General features: G+C 44.9%; 1 protein-coding gene across 1 annotated transcript in view; it reads left to right on the forward strand.

The window, feature by feature from the left end:
* Nucleotides 1–1,203: 1,203 nt before the first annotated feature.
* The window catches only part of LOC119374318 (protein phtf), a 53,975-nt gene continuing 28,257 nt past the window's right edge, over nt 1,204–26,921 (forward strand). Inside the window, exons 1-9 of the mRNA XM_037644395.2 lie at nt 1,204–1,479; nt 2,695–2,764; nt 5,938–5,994; nt 6,114–6,183; nt 11,877–11,973; nt 14,869–14,977; nt 17,053–17,177; nt 17,782–18,008; nt 23,173–23,433. Coding sequence (XP_037500323.1) covers nt 2,726–2,764; nt 5,938–5,994; nt 6,114–6,183; nt 11,877–11,973; nt 14,869–14,977; nt 17,053–17,177; nt 17,782–18,008; nt 23,173–23,433 — 985 coding nt within the window. The 5' untranslated portion in view covers nt 1,204–1,479; nt 2,695–2,725. The remainder of the gene's footprint in view (nt 1,480–2,694; nt 2,765–5,937; nt 5,995–6,113; nt 6,184–11,876; nt 11,974–14,868; nt 14,978–17,052; nt 17,178–17,781; nt 18,009–23,172; nt 23,434–26,921) is intronic.

Here is a 26,921-nt window from a genome sequence, read left to right on the forward strand (position 1 = left end):
GCAAAATTGTGTTAAATGATGTAAATTCATGTGAACCAAGGGTGTGGGTTGTGTCTGCATGCATATGGGATGAAACTAGATTGTTATCTTTCCATGAAAACTTGGGATGTCTTGTGCGATTTGACATTGTGGATTCGTGTCTCTAATGTAGGGCTGTTGTGTCCTCGCCCACTACTCGTTGAACCTTCTGACCTATATTACAGCTTTGCTTGATGGGGAGGCTCGGCAGAAAGGGCATTATCACCTATGCTCTCGTGTTTAGGGGGAAAAAACATCCTTGATCAAAAATGGTTGATGGGTACGCTTTACTTGAGCACGAATGATGATGGGTAATCTGCATACTCGAGGTATGAATGAAAAATAAGTTTATCTCGCTAAGGCATTTCAGCTGATTCAACCACTTTACGGAGGAGCAGCCTGTGTTTTTGTTAGAGTACCTTCCCTGCCTTTCCTACATTTCTTCTCTCTCTCTCTACGAATGCAAACTTTGTTTGTTGCTTTAGAATCAGAACTGTATGTTGCTAGTGCAGGCGACCTTCGAAGAATCTGAAATCCGACACTTTGCAAACAAGTGGAAAATGTTGCATTGTAGGCGCGTTCCTGATAATGGAGTGCGAAAAATTTTTAAATAAAAAAAAAAGCTAATCGATGGGCATGCTAGCGATGATGCGACGAGTTTTGACTAGCACAATTATCCGTTTTTTTAACGCGTCGTCTCACTAAAGGACACTTGTTTTGCTTCTAAATAATGTACGCGTGTGCGGTGCATCTAATATGGTGGTCGTGGCGTGTTTTGGCCTCCGAAATTTAGCGCTTGCAGCGCGAAAAAAGTGTAGGCTTCGAGATCCGCTGCCGTTTGCTGTGGCGCGAGTTTAAACAGCACCGATGAGTACAATATTTCCCTACCCACACTTTTGTAAAACACGTCCGTTTACGCACAATCACATTTCATTACAGCCAGAAACGTGGAGTTCACTGCCTTCCTCCATTTAATAAAGATTGCGCATGCGATTGCAGCGCTGCCTAATTTCCAGCGGATCGCATGGTTGTAAATTTGTACCGCTATGACCGGGAGTGGTCATGCTATACTTTCGCACGCCTGAAGTCGTGAATGAGAGAGGGAAGCCAAATGGCGAGGGTGCCCCTCGCCGGCTGACTTCGGCCAGGCCAGGCAAGGCCTGGTTGGCCTGGCAACCAGTCCTTCCTCACCGTCTCCAGCCCGTCTCCTTGTTTCCTACGGCGTGTCTTGCGCGCTCTTTTGCGTCTATTTTGATGCACGACGGCGCAGCGCCGTGGTTCAGTGCGGCAGGATCGACGAGAGCACGAAGGCAGCAGCCGCCGGGTCCGCATCGCCAGTCAGCTGAAACAGCTGAGAGACTAGTGCGACGTCGCCTACGTAAAATTGCTTACGTCGATAGAAGATTGGGGCTGCTTCGGCGATACATCTGTGATCACTGGGAGACTGCGGTTTCGACCGAGGTGAGAGATCTGAGCAGTCGTCAATCGCTGCGCTGATCACTGATCGGATGACTTGATCGCGGTTGCGAATTGCCTTCAATGCCGCGTCGGCCGCGTCCCTTTCAAAGTTCAAGTCGCCTTGATTGATTGGTCCCAACCGAAGCTATTTGCCGAACGCATCGACGAGTCGCATGTAGCGATCGAGAGAATTTCATTTTAATCGGGAGAAAAATGAAAGTGATCATCGCTTCAGTCGATGTGCTGAGTCGGTGAACCGTTCCACTTTTAAGGTATGTGCAGTTGCGGAATGTTCTCGGTATTGCGCGTTTTGTGATCACAAGAACAGGTCCACGTATGGACGAACTGGAAAGAAAAAACTGCGCCGAAAAATCATTTCCGTAGCAGTAAAAAAAAAAAAAAGAGTAAAATACTCGCGGCCGCGTTTCGCTGATTGATCCCTCGTGGTAGACCCTTTCCCCCTTTCATAGACGGATATTTCTAAGTGACAGCTTTTGTTCTGCGAACGACGCAGTTTCTGTCTTTCTAGCTGTGCGATCTTCACGCATCGGTCGTAATAAACCCGGTCAGGTAGCAACACCCTCCTGGAAGCTAGCGCGTCCGTGTATCTAGGTAACGGAATTCTCCCACGCGTTTAGTATTGATTCGGACGCTCTGCAGTGAAGGTTAGTACGTTTTTTTTGTACCCGCGATCGTTGCGCAAGGGACCCATTTTTAGAGACCGCTGCGCCAAGTACACAGCTGTAACAGTACACGATGATGCATCTTGCAGCTGTAGCTCGACTAAACTTCGAAGCTGTAGTTTCAGGTTCTCCGGGATCGTATTCGGTACGTACTTGTACGTCGCGCAGGTCGAAAGGTGCCTCCGGGCCTTCACGTACACCTTTCGGAGACGAGCGAAAATTAACCCGGTGACGTAGTAGAGACGTTGTGAAGTTCACGCCAAGAACGAAGCCAAGCGCGCGCGCTCGTACACCACGCTGGTATTGCGCAATGCCGGTTGCTGCGCTTCAAAGGAGCGCGATTGTTAGCAGAACGATTTTAGAAGAAAGGAGGGTGGGGGTCACATGGCGCAGCCGCAAAGTGAGCGTTGCGAAAGCTTTTTCTTTCTTTTTCTAAACGAGCAATGTCTTTCTAGCCGTGGCAGCGTGCCCACCTTGTAATGAAGAGCTGATAAAATTGTGTGTTAATTGCATCATTGCCTTATCTTTCACACAGGTGGGTTCAATGCTGAGAGCCGGATAATGATATGGGGCTCGATGACACGCTGGTATGGTATCAGAAAAAGGTGAGCATTAAAATTTTTTTGACAAATTAAAATTAAAATGCAGCAAACGATGTATTTTAGGAGACGTTATGAAGTAGACTAAGTATATTGGAGAAAATCTCTTAACAAGACAGCTGATAAACACCTGCACGAGCTAGATATATAACAGTAATTAACTGAGCCGTTTCACTTCACTTATCGCTGTTTAACTGGCCCAGTGTACATAACCGAACTGGTTCAATCTGTCCGGAACCAGAAAAAAAAATGTATCGTAATGTGATGAACGAGCTTGCCTAATCAATTCCTTAATTTTTCACCTAGTATTTCATTGCACATTTGTAAGACAACCTGCAAGCAGTTATCTTAACTTGCAGTTTGACTAGTTAGCAGCGCATCAAACCGTTTTACCTACTGCTGCATGCTTGGATGTCTACATTTTTATTTCAAGGAATACTTTCAAGAAACTCCAGTCAAAAGAAAACGAAAATAAATTGCATTGATATTACAGATGCAGAATTCGCAAAGTGATATTTTATCTCAATTAGCTCTGAGCCCTGTCGTTAATTGTGTGAAAAGCCGATGCTAGTGTGCTCAGTTTCACTGATTCAATTCTTTTATTCTGTGCAAGAAATATGTTTGCTTCACCAAAAAAGCTTGCCCAGGAATACTGTGCGTTCGTTGTGTTCGAACCAAAGGAGTTTGCAATTGGAACAGTGACATTTCGCCGGTTGTTATATTAGTGGAGCCGTTTATGATTGAAGCTATACAGAGCCACAAAACTCTTACTATTCTCAATGAATTGTCAGATTCACTTGCTAGCTCCAGTAAACTGCTTAAACAATGAATTACTCGAGCAAGCATAAGTGCCTCACACTGTTCCCATTCCATTGTTCTCGTCACCACATGTGTGCAGAAAGTATAGATGAGCAAAGTTAACGCTGCTGTCAACGATGCAGTAGTGCCCTTTTGAATTGAACAGGTGTTCTTGACAATCGAGCATTATTTGCATTGGTACTAGTTAGACTACTACTGTCTGCAGCAGCTGTCGACCTAATTCTGTCTCAACATTCTTGTTTCAGCAAGCTTCATTTAGAGGGTTCTGCACTGTATTTGCAAACACAGTGTTTGTGACCACCATGATGACAGTCCAGAGTAGTGTGTCACTGATGCACTGCGTGTTTGTTACATTAGAGAGTTCCATTTTGACTGCAAATTTCTTACCGTTTGCGGATTATGGGGCTACCAGATTCGCGGACGGCAGTGGCAAAGCTGGTAGCAGCATCTTGTGGCATTTTGTCCAACTACGATGCATCTGAAAAATGTTTTTCGTCACTTCAGTGTTTTTGTTAATGGAAAGCCATCAGAGTAATCCAAGCTAACAGTTGTCTTGCTACCAATGCTTTGTACTAGTAGTTATGTACAACGTATTACGCACCACCGAATTAGCTTTGCGTGTTTCTGGTTTGACTTGGCATCATCGGATGTTGCCAGTAGCGTGATTGTTGCTGTATATTTCTCTGTTAAAGGACCCCTGACACCAAAATTGAAGCCTCAAGATGTTTGTGTTGTTTGATTGTGCCTGACGCTGTAGCTTTAAGCTATTTTAATTTGGTTTTAAAGTAAGTGTGAGTGCTCCTGTGAGTTGGCAGCACGTCACGACATTGCCACTGGTGTGACGTAGCTCGAGGCTCCGTGTGAAGTTCCACGAGTAAAGCAAGTATTGTCGACATCAGAGAAGATGTGCGGGGCACGCACAATCCCACGACTGGCACCCGGCGAGGACTATTGTTCGTCACCCCTCTCGCTCTGTTGTCGGGTTGCTCTCAGCGTAGTTCGTCCAGGAATGCTTTTTTCTTTTTCCTGAGAGGAGGGGGGGTGGAGGGGACATGCGCTTAGTATACCGAAGCACTCGCATAATTTCATTCTTAACCATGCGCGGGGCCCTGATTTGAAAAATGCGCTTTCAACGGCACCAAATCTTGAGGGCACGTGATCTTGTGCGCTCCCCCGCTGTGGGGTGCTAGTTTCTTATGGTATTTAGGTGGGCGTTTGGAACTGACGCAAAATTGTTCTTACTTAACGACACTAGCATTAATTATACGATGCATTAGAGCATTTACGATTTAATTTCAGGATTACCAGACACAAAGCTACAATTTACAATAAAAAAGTCACAAACAAAACTTTCACTGTCAAAGGTCCTTTAACCTAACAAACCGCAAATGATTTCCTACAGACAAACTAATACTATCTATCAACTGCATTAAAGGCCAACTGCAACTAAATTTCAGATAGCACTAAGAGCCTACCTAGTTTCAGATGGCGTCTATATGGAAAACCACCCACGCGAAAATTGACGTCCAAGATGAAGATAGAAAGCGTTAGCAAAACTAGCTGTTTTTGATACTGAAACTAATGAATATTAAACACCACCACTGCTGCTCACTGGAAGTGACGCGTAACAAGCACGTAACCAGGGCCCTTCAATAATTTTTTTACGTGATACAAAACACGACTCCTCGGCATGACTTTCGAGATAATGTTGTGCTGAAACGTCAGAAGTGACATGCCTAAACATACATAATAGTGACCATCACCACGCGCATGTGTCATCTGCGCAGCAGGAGCGTCATCAGGGGGGGGGGATGGGGCAACATCCCCCCCCCCCAGATTCCTTCCCATCCCCCATGAGCAAGCATAGGTAGTCAAAACACAAAGCATAAGTTCCCTGCCTTCCTATCCCCCGGAAGAAACTCACTTGTTGGGGGGTGCCCCTACCCCGGTAAAAAAATCCTGGCACCACCTAGAGTCTGCTGAGTGCATCTTTTGAAAGCCGCTTATGAGAAAGCCATGCCATTACCAGCCCCTTGGCCTTGCCAAGATTTCTGTGGTGTACTGCACACTCATAACAAAATAATGGAGGCACCAAAGTGAAACAAACCCCATTGACATGGGATCGAACAAAAAATTTTTTTGGAGGCGGACACCAACACATGGCCACAGTGATTCAACCCCAAGAAAAGTTTTACTAACTGCTTTATAACAAAGTTAGCCAATGTGAAATTCCGTGCAGCTTGCCTGAATGACGTATTATTTTGTTAGTGCTGGCCGAATTCCGGTTAATACATTGACCGGAATAGATCTTACGCAGCTCGAATTGCTTTCTGGTTACACCACTGTGATTTTTCACCCAGATTGGTGCGTACGACAAGGACATATGGGGCAGAAATTTAGAGCAGCGCATCCTGAGAGTAAGTCTACTTCATCATTGGTTGTCATCGTTTGTATCGCCAGCAGTGAACGTTCACGCTTTTCAGTTCACTCTATATTATGCTTACATTTATCGTTGCCGTTTATATTGCCTTTACAGGGTGTCAATGCAATACCTAAAAAAACTGCCAGGATTAAGGCAGAGCTTATCGACATTGACTTAGTTCGAGGTAGGTACCCTTATCTTTTTTCTTTCCATTTCCGATTTTTTTTAATAAGTGCACACTTCCGAGTGGCCTCAGTGAAAGCGGAGAATGTTACTTGCGGTTTCTAGGATCAGGAGCGAAAAACTTGTCAATGAAAAACTACACTGGCGAAAGGGACACGAGACTGACAAGAACGACACTTTCCTCTCAGTCCCATGTCCCTTTCATAGGTGTAGTTTTTCATCGAAAAGTTTTTCGCTCTTGATTCTAGAACTGTCACACGAACTAGCCCAATGGTTCACGCTTCTACAGCATGTTACTTGCGGTGTCACTTGACTGCACTCTAGTTGATCAACCATTAATTTGTGGCCTCAGTGTTTAAAATCTCTGCAGCACTTTTTTAACAGCGAATCTGCTTAAGCTAGCCGTAATTGGTGTGTGCGGCCTATCAGAAAAGTATCATCATGAACGGTTATGTGCCACATAATTTGGGCAGATCTCACTACTCACCACTACGGCGTGGCTTGTAATAACCCTGAAAATGAGTACAGAGAGAAAGAGAGAAAGAAAGAGAGAAACAAGCAGGGAGATGGAAGGAAAGATATAAAGAAAGAGAAAAAATTGTGCCGAAAAAATTTCATCACAAGGCAGGATTCGAACCCGCATACCCTCGATCCGAAGGCAAGCGTCCTAACCAGTCGACTATCAAGTCACGCTAGCATAGCATAGCCTTGTATAGTGTAGTGTAGCAAGTGGGTGTGGATGGGATGCGAGTGTGAGGAGGAGGGAAAGGAGGAGAAAATCCCATTACTCACCACTGGTTCACTAAGAGAGAGAGAGAAAGCTATGGAAAGAAAGAGAGAGAAAAATAGTGAGAAGTAATGCGAATAACGACATAAAAACATAGAAAGACTTGGCACCACTAGTGCGAAGTTGCCATATTAGAAAACGGGAATGGCAATGGTGGCTGCGAGAAGAGCCCGAAGTGATTGAAGCCCTGCGCCAATGACGGCATGCCCGCAGATCTATGAGAGGTGCGAACACTTGGTTCTGGAGTTTGAACATTCGTGTCATGACTAACCTAGCTAAAGCCTAGCAACAACCTAGAAGCAACCAGACTAGACTTCAGAATCGCCCAGTTTCGCTGTGTCAAGCCTTGTGCGACTTGGTGCAAGCTTTGCCAATTTTTTTTTTTTTTTTTTAGAATGACATGAGCAGAAGCAACGAAAAATTCTTGCAACAGAAAATGTCGTGGTAGCTGATGTTTCAACAAGTGGGTCTGTCCTTGTGAGGGTAGCAGCTGCGTTTTTTAGCGTTATGTCTATGTATGCTTTTCTCACTCTCTTCCAACCTCAAGAGTGGAGGAGGAGAGGAGGAAACACAGTGCAAAGTAAGGAGAAAGAAAGAAAGAAGGGGAGAAGGGGCCATTGCAGATAGAGTAGATATTGATTGGATCATGTGTTGTAACAAAAATGCCTTTATCGGGTCATTAGTGGATTATGGATCGTGACCCCTTCAGGCATGAATTGTGATCGACCGTCTGCAAATGTGTCAAATTCGCGCAGCATAATTCCGAGGCACTCAATATTGCATTCCAAGAAAGAAAATTAAGTGGTGTGTTGTTTTGTGAGAGTTTTAGTAAGTAATGTTAACTAGCATGTAATTAAATATTTGATTTTTCTGCAGTCAGTCGCGTTTCATTTTTACGTAAAAAGAGTTGAATGCATGTGCAATTTGTTTTTGGTTGTATTCTTAAAGTGGCAAGAAGTATTACTTTTGAAATGGGTCTTCGAACGCTACGTGTCGATCGAGCCGTAGAACATCGAAGTGCCTTCACTAAAGTGGTCGGCCGTAGTCATATGCAGCACATTGAGGTTAAGTCAGGACACTGACTGTGAAGGAGATTCAATTCGTCCTTTGCGCAGTGTGTCTTGCTCTTTCTTCGCCATTAGTCCAAAGAACTGACAAAAATAAGCGTCCACATATGTGGGCGCTGCGCCTCGAGGGGACGATATCAATGGCGTTCGTGTGCCGTTCGATAATACAGTCGAACCCACTTATAACAATCCCACATATAACGATCTATCGGTTATAACGACCATATTTGGGTGCACTTACGATTTTCCTATGCTAACCATTGAAGCTGCGTCCACATATAGCGAACATTTTCCAAAGCCTCCTACTTTTACAACGAACACTTCAGACACGATCGCGGTAAAAAATATAATGCACACGAAGCGAAAAAAAGTTAAAACATTCCTTCTAAAGCGTGACAGGGGCGCGCGCTCGCGCGTGCCTCGCGCCAGTTTACTTGCGACTAAGATATCCTAGATCGGCAAGCACCGCACGCAGATTTCGGAAGCTGCGAGCGAGGTCGCTCACTTTCCAGCCTTTTTATTCAGTGGCAGAATGGCAGTGAGGAAGAAAAAATAGTAGACAGCATGAAGCCTTGCGGTCAGCTTTCGCACGGTAACCTTTCCCGACGCCGTTCTCTGCAGCTACGACCGCCTGCGATGAACCAAACAATGCCTTGGAACCCAAGAAGGCATAAATGCAAAAAGTGATAACCGCGATAACTTTCCATCGCAAAAAGGTTCACTGCGTCCCGAAACTCGTCGCAAAAGGTCGTCTGTCTTTACGGTAACAGCGAAGTCTGAGGAATGCAAGAATGGGGTTTCTTTGCGTCTCGCGGCTTTCACACGACAGCGATTTAAAATATCTCATGGATGTAAGTTTGACTTACATACGATGAGATCGACTTATATCCAAATGAGATTCTAAATACTGTCACTCCACCGGTGCTGATGCTAGATGCCGTAGAACAAGCACTTACGTATGTAACATAAGATATCTTGGTGTACTGTACCTTTGTTCTTCCTGCTAAATTATTCAAGCAGTTATTTTGATCATAATTTGATTGTCACCATGAGTGCTATTTTTTCTGTCCTCCGTTTGCATCACATCAAAAGAAAGCCCGCGAAACATGACCACGCGTGATTTCCCTCGTGCGCTGCCGTACTGCAGCGCTCTCAAATCCGCTTCGAGCGCAACAAGCGACGCGTGGACCATGGCGAAATAACCGGCCGTGGCTTTATGCATCGGTTTCACAGTGCGTCAACATTTCTGACGACCGCACACGGCAAGGAAACGCCGTCGTCCTCGATATGCTGACAGTTCGCGCGCCGGTTGTTATGCTCGAAGCACGCTTCAGAGCGCTGAAGTAGGGTAGCGCACGAGCGGCGGAGTCACGTGGTTTCATTTGCTATTTCGTGCGCTTTCCTTTAAAATCGGAAAAAAAATCACCACGCAGAATGTACGTCGCCACCAAAAATTGGACCGGTCGTTTTGGAATGCCCTATACGACGTGATGGCACCCACTTGGTCGTAAATGAATATTAAAAATCATTTTTTGACTTCAGTTAATCATAATTGACCTCAGTTAATCAGCCAGTTAAGCGAAATATAAAACATTATGAGGAGCGCCACATGACGATAAGCCATACTCCATTGGTTTCATTCAGTCGCGGGTAAAGGGACACTAAAGAGAAACAATGAATCGGTTTAGATTGATAAGTTGTACTTTCAGCACTATAATGCCGTTAATTTCACCATCATAGGTGTATCAATAAAGGGGAAAATGAAGTTCCAAGTTTCATTTTTAAATTTCGCGGTATAATCTCCACGCACGACGTCATGGATTTCAATGTGTACTTATCGTATTTTGGCGCCATTGGCTCAACAAAATTTCCTCGAACTTGGTATGTTAACTCTATGGCTCCCTCAGAGGACAGTGTACTTCATTTTTACCATTTAGGAACTACGTAGGCCCAAGTAGGCGCCGTCAAAATATGTGACGTCACGGCGAATGGTGTAGAAACTTCAAGGTGGCGTCGCCACCCACTTTCTGTTTTTGCGCGATTTCTCATTTACTAAGAGTCTTTTCGCAGCAAGCATGGTGTTCCTGATATCGTGAAAGAGTAGTTTACTAATACGAGAAAAATCGTTTTGCTCTTTAGTGTCCCTTTAACCACTTTTTTAGATATTTGATTCTATAGTTACGTGAAACGAACTGTAAACGTATTCACTGTGATTTATACGGAACCGCCTTGCTATTTGACTAAAATATATTGGTTTTCTTTTTTGAGGTCACCGTAAAGTTTTTCGCTGTTGCAAATCACGAGATAGTCGGAGCAATAATTAACAATAGCAGTAGTATTCTGCAACGCTTTGTGCCACTACAATACGCCTGAGACAATTCTCGACGGCACTAGTTCTCTCAGAGAAGAAATTTCAAAAGATTGCACGTTAGTCAATATGTTGCTAACGAAAGCTTTACGCCAGCAGATAAGTAGAATATACAAATCATTGCAGTTTTAAGCCCTCAATGTAAACATGATGCGTAACGAAAAAATATCGCTACCAGCGTTGTTGCTGCATTTTGGGTGATCCGGTATTGCGAAAACCGTAATACTCTTACGGGCAAGGTTGAAGTGCACAGCAGTATTTGCGCCATCGTGCGGAGGCTTCTTATTGACGTTCTTATATTCAGATAGCAACCCGCTAGCTGGTCGGCAAGTAGAGAAGCGGCCCCCATTAGTTACAAAAGTGTCAAACAAGAACCATTGACAGCGCAGCATATAAAGAGCTCTCATGTTAACCTGAATTGTTTCGGAAGGAAACGAATATATCTTGAGCAGTAAGACAGAAATCTGGGGATATTTTCTCAAAATTAAACAAAGTTGGTCGCAGTTAAGAAAATTCCGATTAAACATTTTTGTTCATAAGCGTTTCCTGCTTCGTTATATCGATATATAAGAGCAAATTTGCAAATGTAACGAAGTATCTTAAGATACGACTGGGAAGTATCGTATCGGATACAATTATTCCGGAAGTATCTTGTATCTGTATCTCAAATACTTCTTGCCTGAGTATCTTGTATCGTATCGCGATACAATTTCAATGTATCTTTGCCCAGCCCTGGTCGATGCACTGACAGCGAGCGTATACTGCGTGTTTGACTAGGTGACAACTGAAGTGCGCCGCGCATTGTCGTGCAGGGCCGCGAGAGCATCGCGGAAACGTCGAGTGCGCATTGCTCGCAAAATGCTTGTTTTCGCCGCGTTGAACGAACAGGCTACTTGCCGCACCCGTGCACGGTCCGGAGTGAAGCAAGCACGAGGAACGTACAAACGCGCGCATACGGCATACAGCAAGCGGCCCGGCAGTGACTCCGCGAGCAGAGTAGGCGACACGCTGCACGCAACTAGGCAGGGATGATCGGCTCCACGTCGCGGTACCGCGCTTCGGTGAAACGGTGTCAGCTCATTGCAAAGGCGGTTAATTCACTCGTGAGCACGCAGCGGGCGTCGCTTCACAACGCGAAAAGGCTTAGCTTGTCACCGAAGGGGTTGTTAGCACTTTAATAAAAGTGCACAAAGAAAAAAAACGGCTTGGCCGCTAAGCGCACGTTTTTAAGGGCGAGTCCATATACAACGAACTACTGATATAACGACCACTTTTCGCGACGCTTTTGAGTTCGTTATAAACGGGTTCAACTGTATAAGCGTTCGTGTATAAAACATTAGAATGAAGAGAGTATAACAATTGAATGCTAATGAAAACTAGGTCGTTTGCAGCGAGTCGGTGATTCTCTGCTGGTCATAGCAGCCTATTATTGACGAGTGCGTCACCTAACGCCGTGATTTCATTCGTTTTAGGTTCTACATTCAAGAAGTCGAAGCCGCAAAACAGTTGGCTCGCATTAGCAACCAATGGAGTCGTCCGAGTTTTATTATTTCCTCTCTACTACAGCTGGTAAGTGTGGGCTGCTGGAGATGCTGGCATTCGGTGGAGTTCTTCGCGCTTGCAGGCATCTCAACACCATCGAGTCAAATTCGTAATAATCGTAGTTTTTTAAAAAATATTGGCTCATCTGTCTACTAAAATAAACTTAAATATTCGCTCCATCTCCCTCTCGCGTTTGTCACAATATACACGTTTGTATATCCAGTCGAACCTGCATATATCGAACCCACATTGTACATATCGAACAGTCGTAAAATCCCCTTGAATATAGTTGTGATTATAAAAACTCACAGGGTCCCTCATACACACACCTAAGACAACTGGAAGGCGAAAGCCATCTTCTTTTTCTTCTCAGTCGATGTATTGTGCCCGCGCTGCCACCCTCCGAAAGCTTTCTGCACCTAATGTGGTTTTGCATTGCCTCCAGGATCAGAGGCACTTCACCTCGTTTTGCACTGTTTCCGTGATGAGCCCACTGTTGACCAAGCTGAGATGGTTGTGATGACGTCATCGTGTGACGTCACCATGATGTCACAAATTTTGCGTATCTGTGATGTCATATGGTGACGTCACAGGTATGATCACGTGATGATGATTTTTTGCATCACCCATGTGGATGCCGAAGGGAGACGCCAACGCGGGATGCCTGTCATTTTTCACGTTTGATGAGGCATCTAAGGCTTTTGCCTTAAAATATTTCAATATATCGAATCACCTATCTAGAGAACTCTTTTGTGATTCCCTTCAGATTCGATATGCCTGTGTTCGACTGTATAAAAGCACATAGGAGAAGCTACATACTTTGCTGATGTTTTGCCCCTCTTTCTAAGAGGAGGCAAAATCCAATCTCGTGGCCAAAATGTCAGTGAACCATGGTATGATTATGTTTAATTTATAGATCACCTGGGGTTCTTTAACATGCTCCTAAATCTACGTACATTCACAGCTGTTTTTGCACTTCGCCTTCATCAAAATCTGGCTACTTTGGCCGAGAATTTAACCTTAAATTCCTTGAGCTTAACAGGGCAGCACCCTAGCCATTAAGCTACTACCCTGAGTATATAGGAAATAATTCTTTATTAAACAGGGTCGGGAGCATAGTCAGGCTATTGGCTCATTGGCCACCTGCACCTCTAGAAATTTCTGTGTGCGGTAGGATACCAAGCTTGACGACGTGATACCGACACCACGTGACAACACTTGCCAGCCCAGCTCCTATTTTGGGTCAACAGTCTGCTCCCTCGCATAAAAAAAATTATTGGCTAAGCCACTGGTCAGGAGATAAACATTATACAGCACGCTGGTACGTTCCCAATAGTACGGTAGCTTTGTGACATCTGCGGCCTATTTTTTTACGGATTAATCTCAAGTGAGATTTCATCGTTGTCGACCTTGGAATGTGCCGTCTGATATTAGTACTCTTACACCAACAGTGTGCCTGCCAAGGGTACAGCTGCACCGCAGCACACAAGGCACCTTCCATTGTGTGGCCTTGTGGTTATCTGTTATCACATACTCGACAATGAGGAATGGCGAGCACGGACACGACTTACAGCAGCGTCATGCTGTGTCGACATTGATAGCACATTCTCTCTATGCACATGAGGTGCTTATCAGAACGGAAGTGTGAAGTGGCATGTTAACTCTTCCTTTTTCTTTTTTTTTTGTGAAGACGAGATTGTGCTGTCATGCCGTGGAGACAAACTGCTGTTATAAAGAACTGCAGTATATTGTTTTCCTTGAGAGAGTTCATTGCAGGGGCAATGCCAGGATTTTTCCCCCCGGAGTGTGGATTTAGTGAGAGAGGTCCTTCGGGGGAGGAGGGGGGGGTTAGAAGGGGATGGGAGGGCGAGGGTGCCCAGGGGTCATTCTTGAAAGATGTAGCTGTAGCTGAAACACTCGTGTAATGTCGATTGAACCTCCCCTCTCTCCAGGGGTGAGGCGTATGTTAAATTTTCAAGGGGGGGGGGAGTTGTCCCCCCTCCCCATGTGTGGCCACCCCTTGATCCATGCCACTCTTAGTCCAGTGCCTCGTGGGCTCCTACGTAAATACACTGGAGTAGATCAGTCATTTTTCTCGACATCTATAGCACTGATTTGAATGCACTTTGTCCCATTTAAAAGACAATACTGCAATCCACTTACTGCAAAAAAACAAATTTCTTTCTTTTGGGCTGTTAAATTATTTCCTTTTGGCAGAAATTGCTGCAAATCGGAAAATTAAAAAAAGAGTGACGTGCCAGCTTTACAATTATAAATCTACTATGAACGGGATCACAGTTCTGCAAGCAGCTCCCATGGAGGCAACTAGAGTGAGCAAAGTTAATCTTGTTATGACTATAAATACCATATGTATACCTTTAATTTGGGTGTTAATGTTTCTGAAACTCCTGTAAACATTGCGACCATTTGGCATGACCTGTAAGCTTACTGCATGCCACTGTACAACATGGGCTGGTTGCGCACCAGTCGTAAAATGTTCATGGTAAACTTAAAGTTAATGACTAAAACATGCTGCATTACCTTTGATGCTTTAAAGAGGAACATGAACACGACCAGACTCAATTAGTCTTCTTGATTCATGCGCTGGATAGTAAGATTTTTTGATGATACAGCTCATTTTATGGCTCCTCTTGGGATCGTATCAGTGTGATCTCGCTGTACCACAGAGCCTCACCAACTGTTCGTTTTGCATGTTACAGTCGAACCTGCATGTATCGAATGCACACATAAAGTATTACATATATTGAGCAGTTGCAATATCCCCTGTTATCTATATTATCTATATATAGAACTGTTTTGTGATCCCATTCAGATTTGATATATGAAAGTTAGACTGTATTTACAAAGCTGGATCACAACTGAATGTCTTGACAAGGTTGTTTGGGCCTTGTCTACTTGCAGGTGGAAACAGCAGACGAGCACCGGCATCTGCGTGTTTCTTCTCGTCCTTTATTTTTTACAACTGGGCTCTCTCTGCCTGCACTCATCGCAAGATGATGCTCTCATCGCGGTAAGCCTACGCTTCTCTGTTTGTCTAAAGCTTGGCTACACTTTCCACTATTGCTGCAATCTGGACATGCGCCATTGGGAGTAAAAGCTTTCAACGGCACCAGTCGGAAGATAACGACAAAGACGCAACGCCCTTTGCCAAGTGCTTCAAATGCTGCTGTAAACACTGAAATTGCTACTGTAAACACACGTGCTGTTTTAAAAGGGTTTGAACTTGAGCTTATTGGCATGGCTGCATGTCGGGAAAGAGCGCGAGCAAGCGGGACAAGAAAGACAGACAGAACTTGGCGCTGGATGGCAACATGAGTGTTTATTTCGTCGGTACAAATATATGCGCTTCTTTGGAAAGGGAAATAATTAAATGAGGGAGAAAGGCGAAGTCGTATGCATGCACCCCGACTAGTCCATGAATATGCAATGTTCAAATGTGGCGATAATATAATCTCTTTGTCAATTAGTACAATTAAGTGTAGGCGCACCATCAATCTTAGATATTCCTGTGATGCACAGCAATTCCAACGCTTGTCGCTGCCTGCTTGATTAGGAGTCGACATGCACATGTTGTGGATTGACACTGTCTGTCATGGTGCGAGACAGATTGTGCTTAGTGCAGCCTGTATTATCTTCACGCGATGCTGCTATCTGGTGGGCTAAGGTCAGTGAGGTCAGTGATGGGAATTACAGAAGTTAACTTGCATTGCTGGAATTCCAATGCGACTGGTAGAAATGAAGGGGGGGGGGTAGACGCAGCAGCTATCGCTGTAGGTTTGTCAGCGGAGCATTGCACTTGTAACGCCGAGCGTGGGGGTTTGACTCCCCGCAAATCGAGTTTTGTTTTTGTCTTCTGTCGTTTCGCTCAGTATTTCTGCGCTTCAGTAATAACAAAATTGTTAATTCCTCTCGCACTTTCCTCTGGTATATGTGAAGCCACTCACAATTTTGTGAAAATCTCGAACACACTGCACGTTGCAACCACAGTCTCTACCTGTAGAGATGCCGGCAGAACTTTCTGTTGCTTGGTACGGTGCTCTTCTGTCCCTCACTGTTGTTGTGTCGCCAAACGACCTTCTTGTGGTCATAAGTCTGCAAACTCACTCATGAGTCGACTTACTCAGACTCAGATTGAGCCATGAGTCTGAGTGAGTCAGGCTGAGTAATATTTTCGTGAGTCTGAGTCCGGGTGAGTAATATTTTCAGGAATATGAGTCCAGATGAGGAAAACTTTGGTGAGCCTGAGTCCGGTGAGCCCTGAGGGCAAAATATATTTTGTGAGTGAGTGAGTCTGAGTGAGCTCCACATTTTCTTGCCGACCTATGCTTCTATATACTCTACTTCAGCATTGCTATCAGCCTTATGACGACTCACGTTTATGCTCGCATCTACTCACGCATACTTCAAAGCACTAACGGTCATACGCCACCTCAATATTTATTGATCAGAGGCGTGAGTTACAAGGAGGGTGGGATGAGGGGGTTTGACCTCCCTCCGGCAGAATCTTTCACGGGAAGTTCTTGATAAAGATATCTTGTTGGAGTAATCGCTTTCGATAAAAATGTCCTTACTGGATTGTAACTGTTCATAATCGTATTTGAAGGTACGAGATCACAAGGCGAAATAGTGATGTTAAAAGGAGCCTTGACACTATGGTCAAAAAAAGTTAATTACAGGCTAATGGACTCATGAGTCGACTCACTCAGAGTTGCTCAGACTCGGATTGAGCCGTGAGTCTGTCTGACTGTGTCCGAGTGAGCAATGTTTTGGCGAGCTTGAGTCAGAGTGAGTCCGGTTAAGCAAAATTTCAGTGTTTGTGAATCCGAGTGACTCCAGATGAGGAAAATTTTGGTGAGTCTGAGTCCAAGTGAGCCTTAAAGGCAACATATATTGCATGAGTCTGATTGAGCTCCACACCTTTTGCCGACCTATGCTCATGGCACATGTTGACCTTGAATGTGTTCTGATTGGAAGATCAAGAGAACACACACACAAAAGTTGTTTACAGGATGAAGCGCAACTTTTAACAGATTTTATTTTCCCTGCGTTGTTTCCGTATATGAGGCATGGTAAATTTGCACGCAGGAGAACACGCTAACGGAGGTGCTGACGCCCATAGCCATGATGCTGGTGTTGGGGATCATGCATGCTCAAGTTGTGGCCACATACACCACCAATGGGCAGCTGAAACCCATGCAGAGGACCAAAGCGTACGTCTCTCTTGCTGTTCTGTATTTGTTTTACAGATGCTATCTACATTAGCAAATGAATTAATTAACTACAGGTTAATCACGGTGAGCAGCCTTGCCTTCACGGTGGACTTCCTAATTCGATTCTGGTAGCGCTCACCAATTTGGTGCTTGAGTACAATAGCAAAACTCACAGGGTCCCTTCTGCAGTTGCCCAAGATGACTCGAAGGCGAAAGCCATCTTCTTTTTCTTCCCTGTCATGGACTGATCCTCCCATGCCCCCCTCCGAAAGTTTTCTGCACCTCACCTTGTTTTGTACTTCCTCCGTAATTGGCCCACATTTGACCAAGCGACGAGGTCATCTGATGACATCATCATGTGACGTCATGATAATGTCACATGGTGACATTGTCACGTGATGATTTTTTGCATCACTCGTGTTGACACCATCAACAATCAATTTTCGTGTTTGGGGAGGCACCTAAGGCACCTAATGATTGTTATTGTACTCATGCCAGCGATTCCTTCTGTGCCAGTTGTTCTCCGCCCATTCAATACTGCCCTTCATTCCCCACCACACCATTTGTTTTAAAGTGCGCGCACGACATTGATTGAACATTGCAGAAGGAAGAGGCCAAAGCGTAAAGTCCGCTCACGGAGCAACTACGAAGGAAAGTCCTCTCCCGGGACGGCGTCGGAAGACAAACCCGACAGCTTGTGGTCCGAGTTCCAAGCCAACCGGACGTCCTGCGGCTCTGCCGCCGAAAACGTGACCCATCCAGTCAGAAACTCAAGCCGAATCTCCATTGTCGGTGGATCCAACATCCAGAACAACCAGGCCGACAGAGATGGTAAGTGGGAGGCATAGGCTGTCGGCTACATCTTTCTTTCTTTATTCAAAACTGCAAACCTTTTACAGGTCCAAGCAGGGTGAGGGCATAAACAAGGAACAAACAAACAAAGCAAATATAAACGAAGTTAATACAGTTTCAAAATGTCACAATGGGGTGGAAGGCAACAACGAATCATTCCAATCTGTTACAGTGCAAGGGAAAAAAAGAAAACTTGAATAAATCTGTTGGTGTAAAATATGGTGTCATTGAATTGGGATAATGGTGGCGAGTTTATCTTGATGTTGAAGACGAAGGATAGGGTGAAGGGTTAATTGCTAGTTCTAGAGAATTTTGTGGGGTGCATGATTAGATCGGTTTCCAATTGTTTGAGCATTCAGCTGAAGAGTAATTTTAAGTTTAACATTGTGAAAGTAATTTTGCAGCCTCTCCAGCTACATTTGTTGCACCATGTACCATGTGTATGCAGTGAAAGCTCGTTAATTAGACCCTCATTAAGTTTGATGATTAGGACTCATCTTCAGATCCCGGCAGGCACGTGTGTTATTTAATGGCGTCGGACACTTGTTAATTCTGATGTACTTGGCCTAAATCCGGTTAATCTGGCGAGCCTTGAAAAGAATCACTCTTTTGCTACGAAAAAGAGCGAGATGGTGCTAGTGTTCAACCGAAACGAAGCAGCACGATCCACATCAACACGGTCATCAGTGACAACTTTACATTAATGCAAGGCAAAGGTGGTAAAGGAAGAAAACCAGTGTCTTGGTGTGCGACCTCTTCCAACATGCCAAGTGTTGAATGATATGCAACGTGGCAAGCTTCAGTGGCACAAGGTAGTCAAGCTGTGAAAGGAGTGGCAGCACTGAACATCGCTCGTGATTCTTAATTTCTTTGACAACCTGCTTGTTTACATGATAAAGGCATGCCCACTAGCTCTTCCGAACTTGTCGTGAACTTAACGAATCTGGGCTCGTTTTATGAGTTAACGAACACTACATCAAACTTTGCAAATTGTGGCAGGATGTAAAAATAAAAGAACCATCGAAAGGGGAATTGTACTGGTACCTTGAACTGCCCTCTTCATGCTGGCCAAGAAGGAGCATAATGAGAAATGCATCATAAATGCAGTAAAAGCGTAACAATGCGACTGGAAATGTGGTCGGCAAATGAAAAAGAAACGCCTTTTTGAAAGATACCAGTGAATATTTTGAGCATCCATTTTCAGTGTTCACCCTATTTGCAGACTACCGAAAATCAGCTGTGACGAAATGGTTCCGACAACATAGAGCTTCTAACTTATTATCATCTAGAGTGTCCTTGCAGTTAGCGCTTATTATAATAACCTCAACACGTAATCGGTGTGATGTGACAGTCACTCGTGATGGGCCGAGGTTTAGAAGCTCGAATCTTAATTGTTTAAAATCAGTGCATGTACGAACTGTTGTGTGTCTTTCTCATCTGAATGGCAAGGCCAGTGAGTCATGAACAAACTATTCGAGGAGAGGAGTCTGTTAGGCCATTACAGCACATACAGGTGGCGCGATAGAGTCACGGCTGGGCTAAGATTCTCTGCAGCACGACGGATGGCCCATCCGTCATGTTCCCATCATTTACATGCCCCTATATATGCACACGAAGCACAAAAATTGCAATATCATTCTGCATGTTGTGTGCTTTCCCAAATTTAATTTAATAATGTGACGAAACAAAAGTAGCCAGCAATGTGTACATGAAAACCAGTCTGGGACCCGCCTCACTCGGCACTCTCTGAAACCGGAAATGCAAATGAGTGCTATAAAACTGTCTCCAAATAATTAACCGTCGCACACTCGAGCGAACGAGGTTTCCAGCTGTGATAAGTGGGTCGTTAGCTGCTTATTGTAGCAGAAGAAACAAGATGTAAAATTTTTATGTGAGACCTTCTTCAAGGGGGAACGTGGCAATGAAAACTATCTTGGTTATTTACGAAGATAAAGTGATGAAGTTTGGCATGAAGATGTGATATGTTGGTGCTGATATCATAACTGAAATAGGTTTTGAGCTATCTGTTGTAGTTTTTGAATTACAACACTTGATAGACTCTCATTGTCATCCTAAAATTAATTAATGAATTAGACATAAGTTCATCAAGACTTTTGCATAAGCATATTCACAAGGGCCGATTCTGTGCTGTAAAGCTAGTGTTTCATTTTTTAATATTCAAATAAGCGCACAAAAAATTTTTGAAATTTATTGTACTCATTGTCTTACTAACAACTTTTACAAAAACCCAATTATAGAAATCTGTATGGCATGCAGACAAATAAGGACAGCTTTACGGCACTCACCAATGTCTCAGGATCTAAGCACAGAAAACGGAATGGTTATATCTTTATTTGTTGTGAAATGGCACAGGGATAACGGACAGCAGCTGTTCAAAAAATGAAAGCTGAGAAAATGGAGCTCAAAAAAAATAGAGCTAAAAGCTAAGAAAATGGAATTCAGAAGGAAGCTGGTTTTATTTTTCACTGGAGAAATGCAGCTTTGTGGCTATCTTGAGCTCTATTTGTCTTCTTTATGATGATGCCAATATGGTGGCACTGTGTCAAGAGAAAACTGCAGATTTGCATTTTCTAAAGTCCAATTTTATCATCGTTTTTGATGACAGCACACTAGTAAAATGCTTTTTTTTTTCAACTTCTACTGATTATTTTGGTCTAATATTTCACCATGGCGAAAACATGGTCTCAGGATTGCAAAAAAAAATAAATTGAAAAATTGAACATTTTGACCAAATTTACCATTCCCATTGCCATGTCCCCCCTTAACTGGTGGGCCTTTTGCAGAGTGCTTTTGCATGCTTTACCATCTTTGCAAGCCGATATACACAAGGCATGGTACAGACTCTAGAGGAAAAGCTGGGCCAAAAGTGTGCCAACCACAAGAACACTGCCATTACCCTACCATTGTCACTGTTGCCTTTGCAATTATTTAGATCGGCTAAAATTAGTGCTATTCAATGTTAGTAATAGTACTGACAATATTAATCAAACACGGTCATTTTGACGAATTAGAAACATGCCGACAGTGTTTAATGGTTATTTAGAAGATTTCTATGAAAGATTCAAGGCCACTTAGGCAATTTACTGTGCGCGGAACTCTCGGTGTAGGAAGATGCATTTGCAGGCACTTTTGCTACATGGTACAGTCAAACCTCGTTAATACGTACCCGCTTTAAACGTACTAACGGTTAAAACGTAGTTGCGACGAATCCCCGACCGAGTCCCATAGAGCCCAATGCATTCGCTGACCGCTTAAGCCGTAGTGGTTCGCCCTATGCCTACCGGTTAGTGCGTACCCTGCGTACTGTGATAACTTTTTTGTGCCATAAAATTTTACTGCGCCACTCAACTTCCCGACGCCAGAATGTGCCGCCAAAGGTCTTCCGCCTTTTTGAGAAGTGCGCAGATCAGTCGATCTCCGATTCTGACTTCCGCGCGATTGCGGCGACGCCTTTGCGGGTAAGCATCGGGAAGAACGAAGGCGAGGTGGCGGCCACCGACGAACGCGCCGACATGACTTATCGCCGACAACCTTATCACAATAAGTATCTTCAGCTATCTGCTCGGGCACGCGTGCGGCGCAGCGCTACTTTTTAAGCCCACTGCACGGTTTTATTAGGCGACAACCTGAACGCGCTGGGCCGCCGATCGCTGCCGCTTCGTTGTGCGCGGCCGTCTTCAAGGCTGAAGTTGAATTGATAGCGCAAATGTCCGGACAGGGACGAAGAACTTCAGCCATGTACCAACTAGCCCGACAGCAAACGCTACTAAGCCGTCATTAGGCGCGCACCGCTTTGTAGAAGCGAAAGCAGATCGCCGTTGCGTAGTTGGCGTAGCGGGTCGCGGGCGCCGAGAAACCTCGCTGCATTGACGCTATCACAGTAAACGCACGTGTACAATACAGCAAGCGTAGCGCGGTTGTAACCATACTGCACGCTTTTATTAGGCGACCACCCAACGCGCCTCCGTCCGCTGCCAGGACCGCTAGAGCATCGCGGAGTGCGCATCGCTTGCATGAAGCTCGTCATCGCTGCGTTAACCGAACAAGCTACTCGCCGCATCTGTGCACGATCTGGAGCGAAGTGGGTACGAACAACATTCCCACGATAAATGCGCGCGTGCGGCACGGCAAGCGGCCTGGTAGTGACGGCGTGAGCCGAGTAGGCGACGCGCTGCACGCAACTAGCCGGGAGACGATCAGCTCCACGCGGCCGTACCGCGTACTGGAACTGTGTGAGTTTTCGTTTAGTAGCAGATCGCGGTTAGACGCACGCACATATACCGCGGAAAGCAGACACCGTCCGTTCTGTCGCTATGTCGGTCACTGCGTTGACCGCGTATCCCGGACCCTGCAATAGTTTCGAAATGCTCTTCGGCGTCGCCACTACGCGCTATCGGGCGGTCGTGCGAGTGTGCCAGGATCTTTTCTCCACTTTGGCGAAAAGAAAGAAAAGGCTTTGCGGTGGGTACTTTAGGCAATATTTGCTGTGGCACTCTATTTATTTGCTGGCGGCGATGGCGCACGCTAGGAGATGCAAATTTGTACTTGGTGTTTAATGCGTACTACCGTTTAGTGTGTAGTTATGTCGCGTTCCCCGCAGGTACGTATTAACGAGGTTTCACTGTACCATCGTATCGACTTGAGTTCGAGATCGCAGCCGATAGCGTGTCTTCTGACCGAGTTGTGAGTCGCAGTGGGTCGTCGTCTGCCCTGTCTGTTGACGCTTACTTACAACTCTACTTCACGTGAGCTCACTTTCATTAATTACGATGAAAACTGAATACCACCATCAAGTCTAGCACACGTCTCAGGGGCGAGTAACGCTCGCACGGTGGGGTAATGGCGGCAGTGGTGTGGCACCCTTGTGGTCGGAGATTCTAATGCATGGGCCCTATGGGAAGCTTTTCCTCGCCGAGTCTGTACTAACTCTATGGCACAAAGGAAGGTGCATCTGTGCCGCACCCAGTGCAGCAACTTTCTTCAGCCGCCTGAACAAGCGTTCATTTTGCCTCCTCCCGAATAATTCTAGCTCCACAGTCTCACCATTCTCGCACAGAGCTAGTAGTCGTCATTTTGACGACGTGAGGTAACGAGTTTCTCTTCCTGTTTTTCTTGCTCGCAGTGTTTCATCACATGGAAGACCGAAAGAACTCAGACGAGGAGAGCGGCCTCGAGAGTCTCTCCAACCACAATGGTCCCGAGGAACACTATGTGCCCCAGGAAGTCCAGGACAAGCTGTCCAGCTTCATCGAGCCGAGCAGCGGCTGCGGCCACTCCGCCGTCTTGGAAGTCAACGGCCAAGCCGTGTCCCCCAAGAGAGAGCCCAGCTCTGACGATGAAGAGTTCTTCGTCGCCAGAAAGCAGCGTTCCCGGAGCCACGATAGTAAGAGATGCTCTCACTGTTTTCTCACTTTAAGGGACGCTGAGCAAAAAAATTATGTAAACTTTAATTAGTATACAGTAAAAGCTCGTTAATTCGACTCTCGTTAATTCGGAAAATCGGTTAATTCGGACACGTCATCTGGTCCCTGTAAATATACGCATCACTCTATGAGACTGGGCGCTCGTTATTTCGGACAGATTTGACCGCAAATCGGATAATTCGGCGACTTTCGGGCCGCTGGCGAGGCTCGAAAACGAAAAAAGAACAATTTGGAACAGAAGTGAAGCTCAAACGCAGCATCGCCATGGACATTGGATTGAGACTGGTTGAACGCCTTTTTTTCGCATGTGGGTTTTGTTGATTTGTTCCCGTTGGTGTGCTGCATCGTTGATCTCCGATTTATCGAGGAAAGTTTCAGTACGGCTCCTTTAGCTTGATTGTTGCTGGTGCTTTTGTGCCGACTTCTCGTGCGACCGCACTCTCCGCCGATGGCAACGCCGGCGAAGCGGCCCAAGTACGAGGCCAAGGACTTCACCACCAAAGTAGAAATTTTGCGTGCTCTGAATAACGGGCTCTCCCGACAAGAAGTGATGAAGAGTGATGAAAGGGGATCCTTCAATCGGCGGCAAGAAGCAAGGAACGAGTAACCGTACTTTTATCCCCCAACGTGACGGGAACAGAGCGCTTGCCGCTTCTCGTTATCGGAAAGGTTCAAAAGCCACGCTGCTTTAAGAACAACAATCTTCCCGTGGATTACCGTGCCAACCGAAAAGCGTGGATGACGGGTGAAACTTTTGCGGTATGCAGACATCATGCGAGCTGCTGAGCACCTTGAAGGGCTCAGAAAAATTGTGTCCGCGCGAATTTCTGCTCGAAAACACAAGCATCCGCGATTACTTTGTTAAGTAAAGGTATGTTGAAAAAACTCGTGCATTTATTGTGTTTATTTCGACCATTCGATAATTCGGACATTCGGTTAATTCGGACATTTTTTCCGGTCCCGAGAAATCCGAATTAACGAGCTTTTACTGTATTAGTTTATTTCATTGCCTGAAAGACCGCTGTAGCTGCGAGAAGGTGCTTGGTAAGACAGAAAATGCTGTAGCCACGGTGTTTAAATGCAATGTTTTTCGTTTCGGTTTTAATTTCGTTCCAGCAAAAAAAAGTTGTGTTCTGTTTCTTTTCTGGAAACGAAAAAAAAGTTCTATAACGGTTCATAACGGTTTTTATTTGTTTACAGAAAGTTGAAATTAAGGTAACAATAAAAAAGAGTACATATAAACATTAATTACAAATTCTCTGACCAGGCTGAATACTTTGCGTTAAGGAAGTGAGCATGATCTCAAAAGCAGCATGTTGTCGAGTGTAGTCTCTGACATGCAAGACTGCTGTTCTGATGAAAAAAAATTCCAGCTCCAACAATGCCCTCTCCACGCTGGCCTGTGTGATTGGCACATCAAGGTCCACTTGCGTTAATACAAACAGCTCTGGTTGCCACTCTTTTCGTTTTTCGCAAAATTTCTTACGCATCTTTACTTTGGAATTGCTGCCTGAGATACATGCTAAGGCTGTCCCCTGAGATATGCATTATGCTGACGTTGCATGACATCAGTTGTTCCGGATTGCCAACTTTTCCCTTGAACCGAAAACGGATAAAAAATATTTCGGTTTCACTCCAGAACGAAAAATAATGTTTCGGTTACGTTCTCACTCCGGCCAAAATCATCACTTTTTTGGTTTTTGTTTCGTTGCAACACACTAGCTGTAGCCCTTAAGCAAAGTCAAACTTTCATTGCAGACGGCCATCAAGGTTTCACATTTTACCATAAAATTCTGAGCAAGCGCCCCCTCCAATTTCACTGGTAATTTCAAATTTCTGCACCGTTACGGTATATGCGGCATGCTGCCTCATAATCAATCCAATGTTTAGGGCGAGTCAAGGAAGTTTAAAAAAGACTTCTGGCTTGGAAGCCCTGAGCAGCAAATGTGAAGCCAGCATTTCCAGTGGTTTACCTCAGAAACATTAATACAACATAAGAATTCAATCAACCAAAGGACCAAGCAGGATTTCGTACAAGCTACTCGACAATAGACCACATCCACACTGTCAATCAGGTGACGGAGAAATGCGCGGAATATAACCAACCCCTATATATAGCCTTCATAGATTACGAGAACGCATTTGATTCGGTTGAGATATCAGCAGTCATGCAGGCACTGCGGAATCAGGGCGTCAACGAACCATATACAAACACACTGGAACAAATCTATAGCGGCTCCACAGCCATCATAGTCTTCCATGAAGGAAGCAACAGAATCCCAATAGAGAAGGGTGTAAGGTGGGGAGACACGATCTCCCCAATGCTATTCACCGTGTGCTTACGGGAGGTTTTCAGGGCCCTAGATTGGAAAGAGTTAGGGATACGAGTTAATGGAGAGTACCTTAGTAACCTACTATTCGCTGATGACATTGCATTGATGAGTAACTCAAGGGACGAATTGCAGCTCACGGTTACTGAATTGAACAAGGTAAGTAGAAGAGTAGGTCTGAAAATTAATATGCAGAAAACTAAAGCAATGTGTAACATTCTCAGAAGAGAACAGTGCTTTGCGATAGGTAGCTAGGCATTGGAATTTGTTAACTAGTTAGGACAGGTAGTAACCACGGAGCTGAACCTTGAGACTGAAGTAACTAGAAGAATAAGGATGGGATGGAACACATTCGGCAGGCATTCTCAAATCATGAATGGTAGTGTACGACTATCACTCAAGAGGAAGGTTATATAACATCTGCATCTTAGCGGTACTTACCTACGGAGCAGAAACCTGGAGGCTTACAAAGGATGTTCAACTTAAACTGAGGACGACACAGCGAGCGATGGAAAGGAAAATGACAGGTGTACCATAAAATCCCAAGCAAGCGCCCCGTTTTCCTCCCCTTCCGCCATCTTTTTTTTTTTTTTTTTTTTGAGCTACGGAATCCTGCAGCAGCGGTTCCTAGGAACCCAAGCTCTGATAGTCTTTAGATACTATTGTATAATTTCTTAGTACTTTTAGTGTTGTGCCTTGGGGTTGCATTCTGAGTAGTCACAAATTGTCGGAACATTTGAGGAACATCTTTTCCTTCTTGTCATGACACATGAAATTTCACACGAGGATCGCCTCCAGCTCAGTAAAAACAGTAAATGCATGCGTATTCAGTGAAGCATTTCATTAGAAGCACAGGGGTGCATTCTTCTTACGAGGCTTTTCCGCCGCCGTCTTGAATTTTGGTCCGCGACCGAGCAAGGGCCCCCTCCACAAGTCTTGTCCAGTTATTTCACTGAAGGGGGGGGGGGGGCTGGCGCTTGGTTGGGATATTATGGTAACCTTAAGGGACAAAATCTATTAAGGGACAAAATTCTTAATAAAAATTTCAGTTGTTAGTAGCGCGTCATTGATGCTACTATAGTGCAAACATCTTTCGTGGTTGTCTTTTCGCGCCTTTT

Source organism: Rhipicephalus sanguineus, chromosome 11 (genome assembly GCF_013339695.2).
Source record: "Rhipicephalus sanguineus isolate Rsan-2018 chromosome 11, BIME_Rsan_1.4, whole genome shotgun sequence".
Taxonomy (NCBI): Eukaryota; Metazoa; Arthropoda; class Arachnida; order Ixodida; family Ixodidae; genus Rhipicephalus; species Rhipicephalus sanguineus.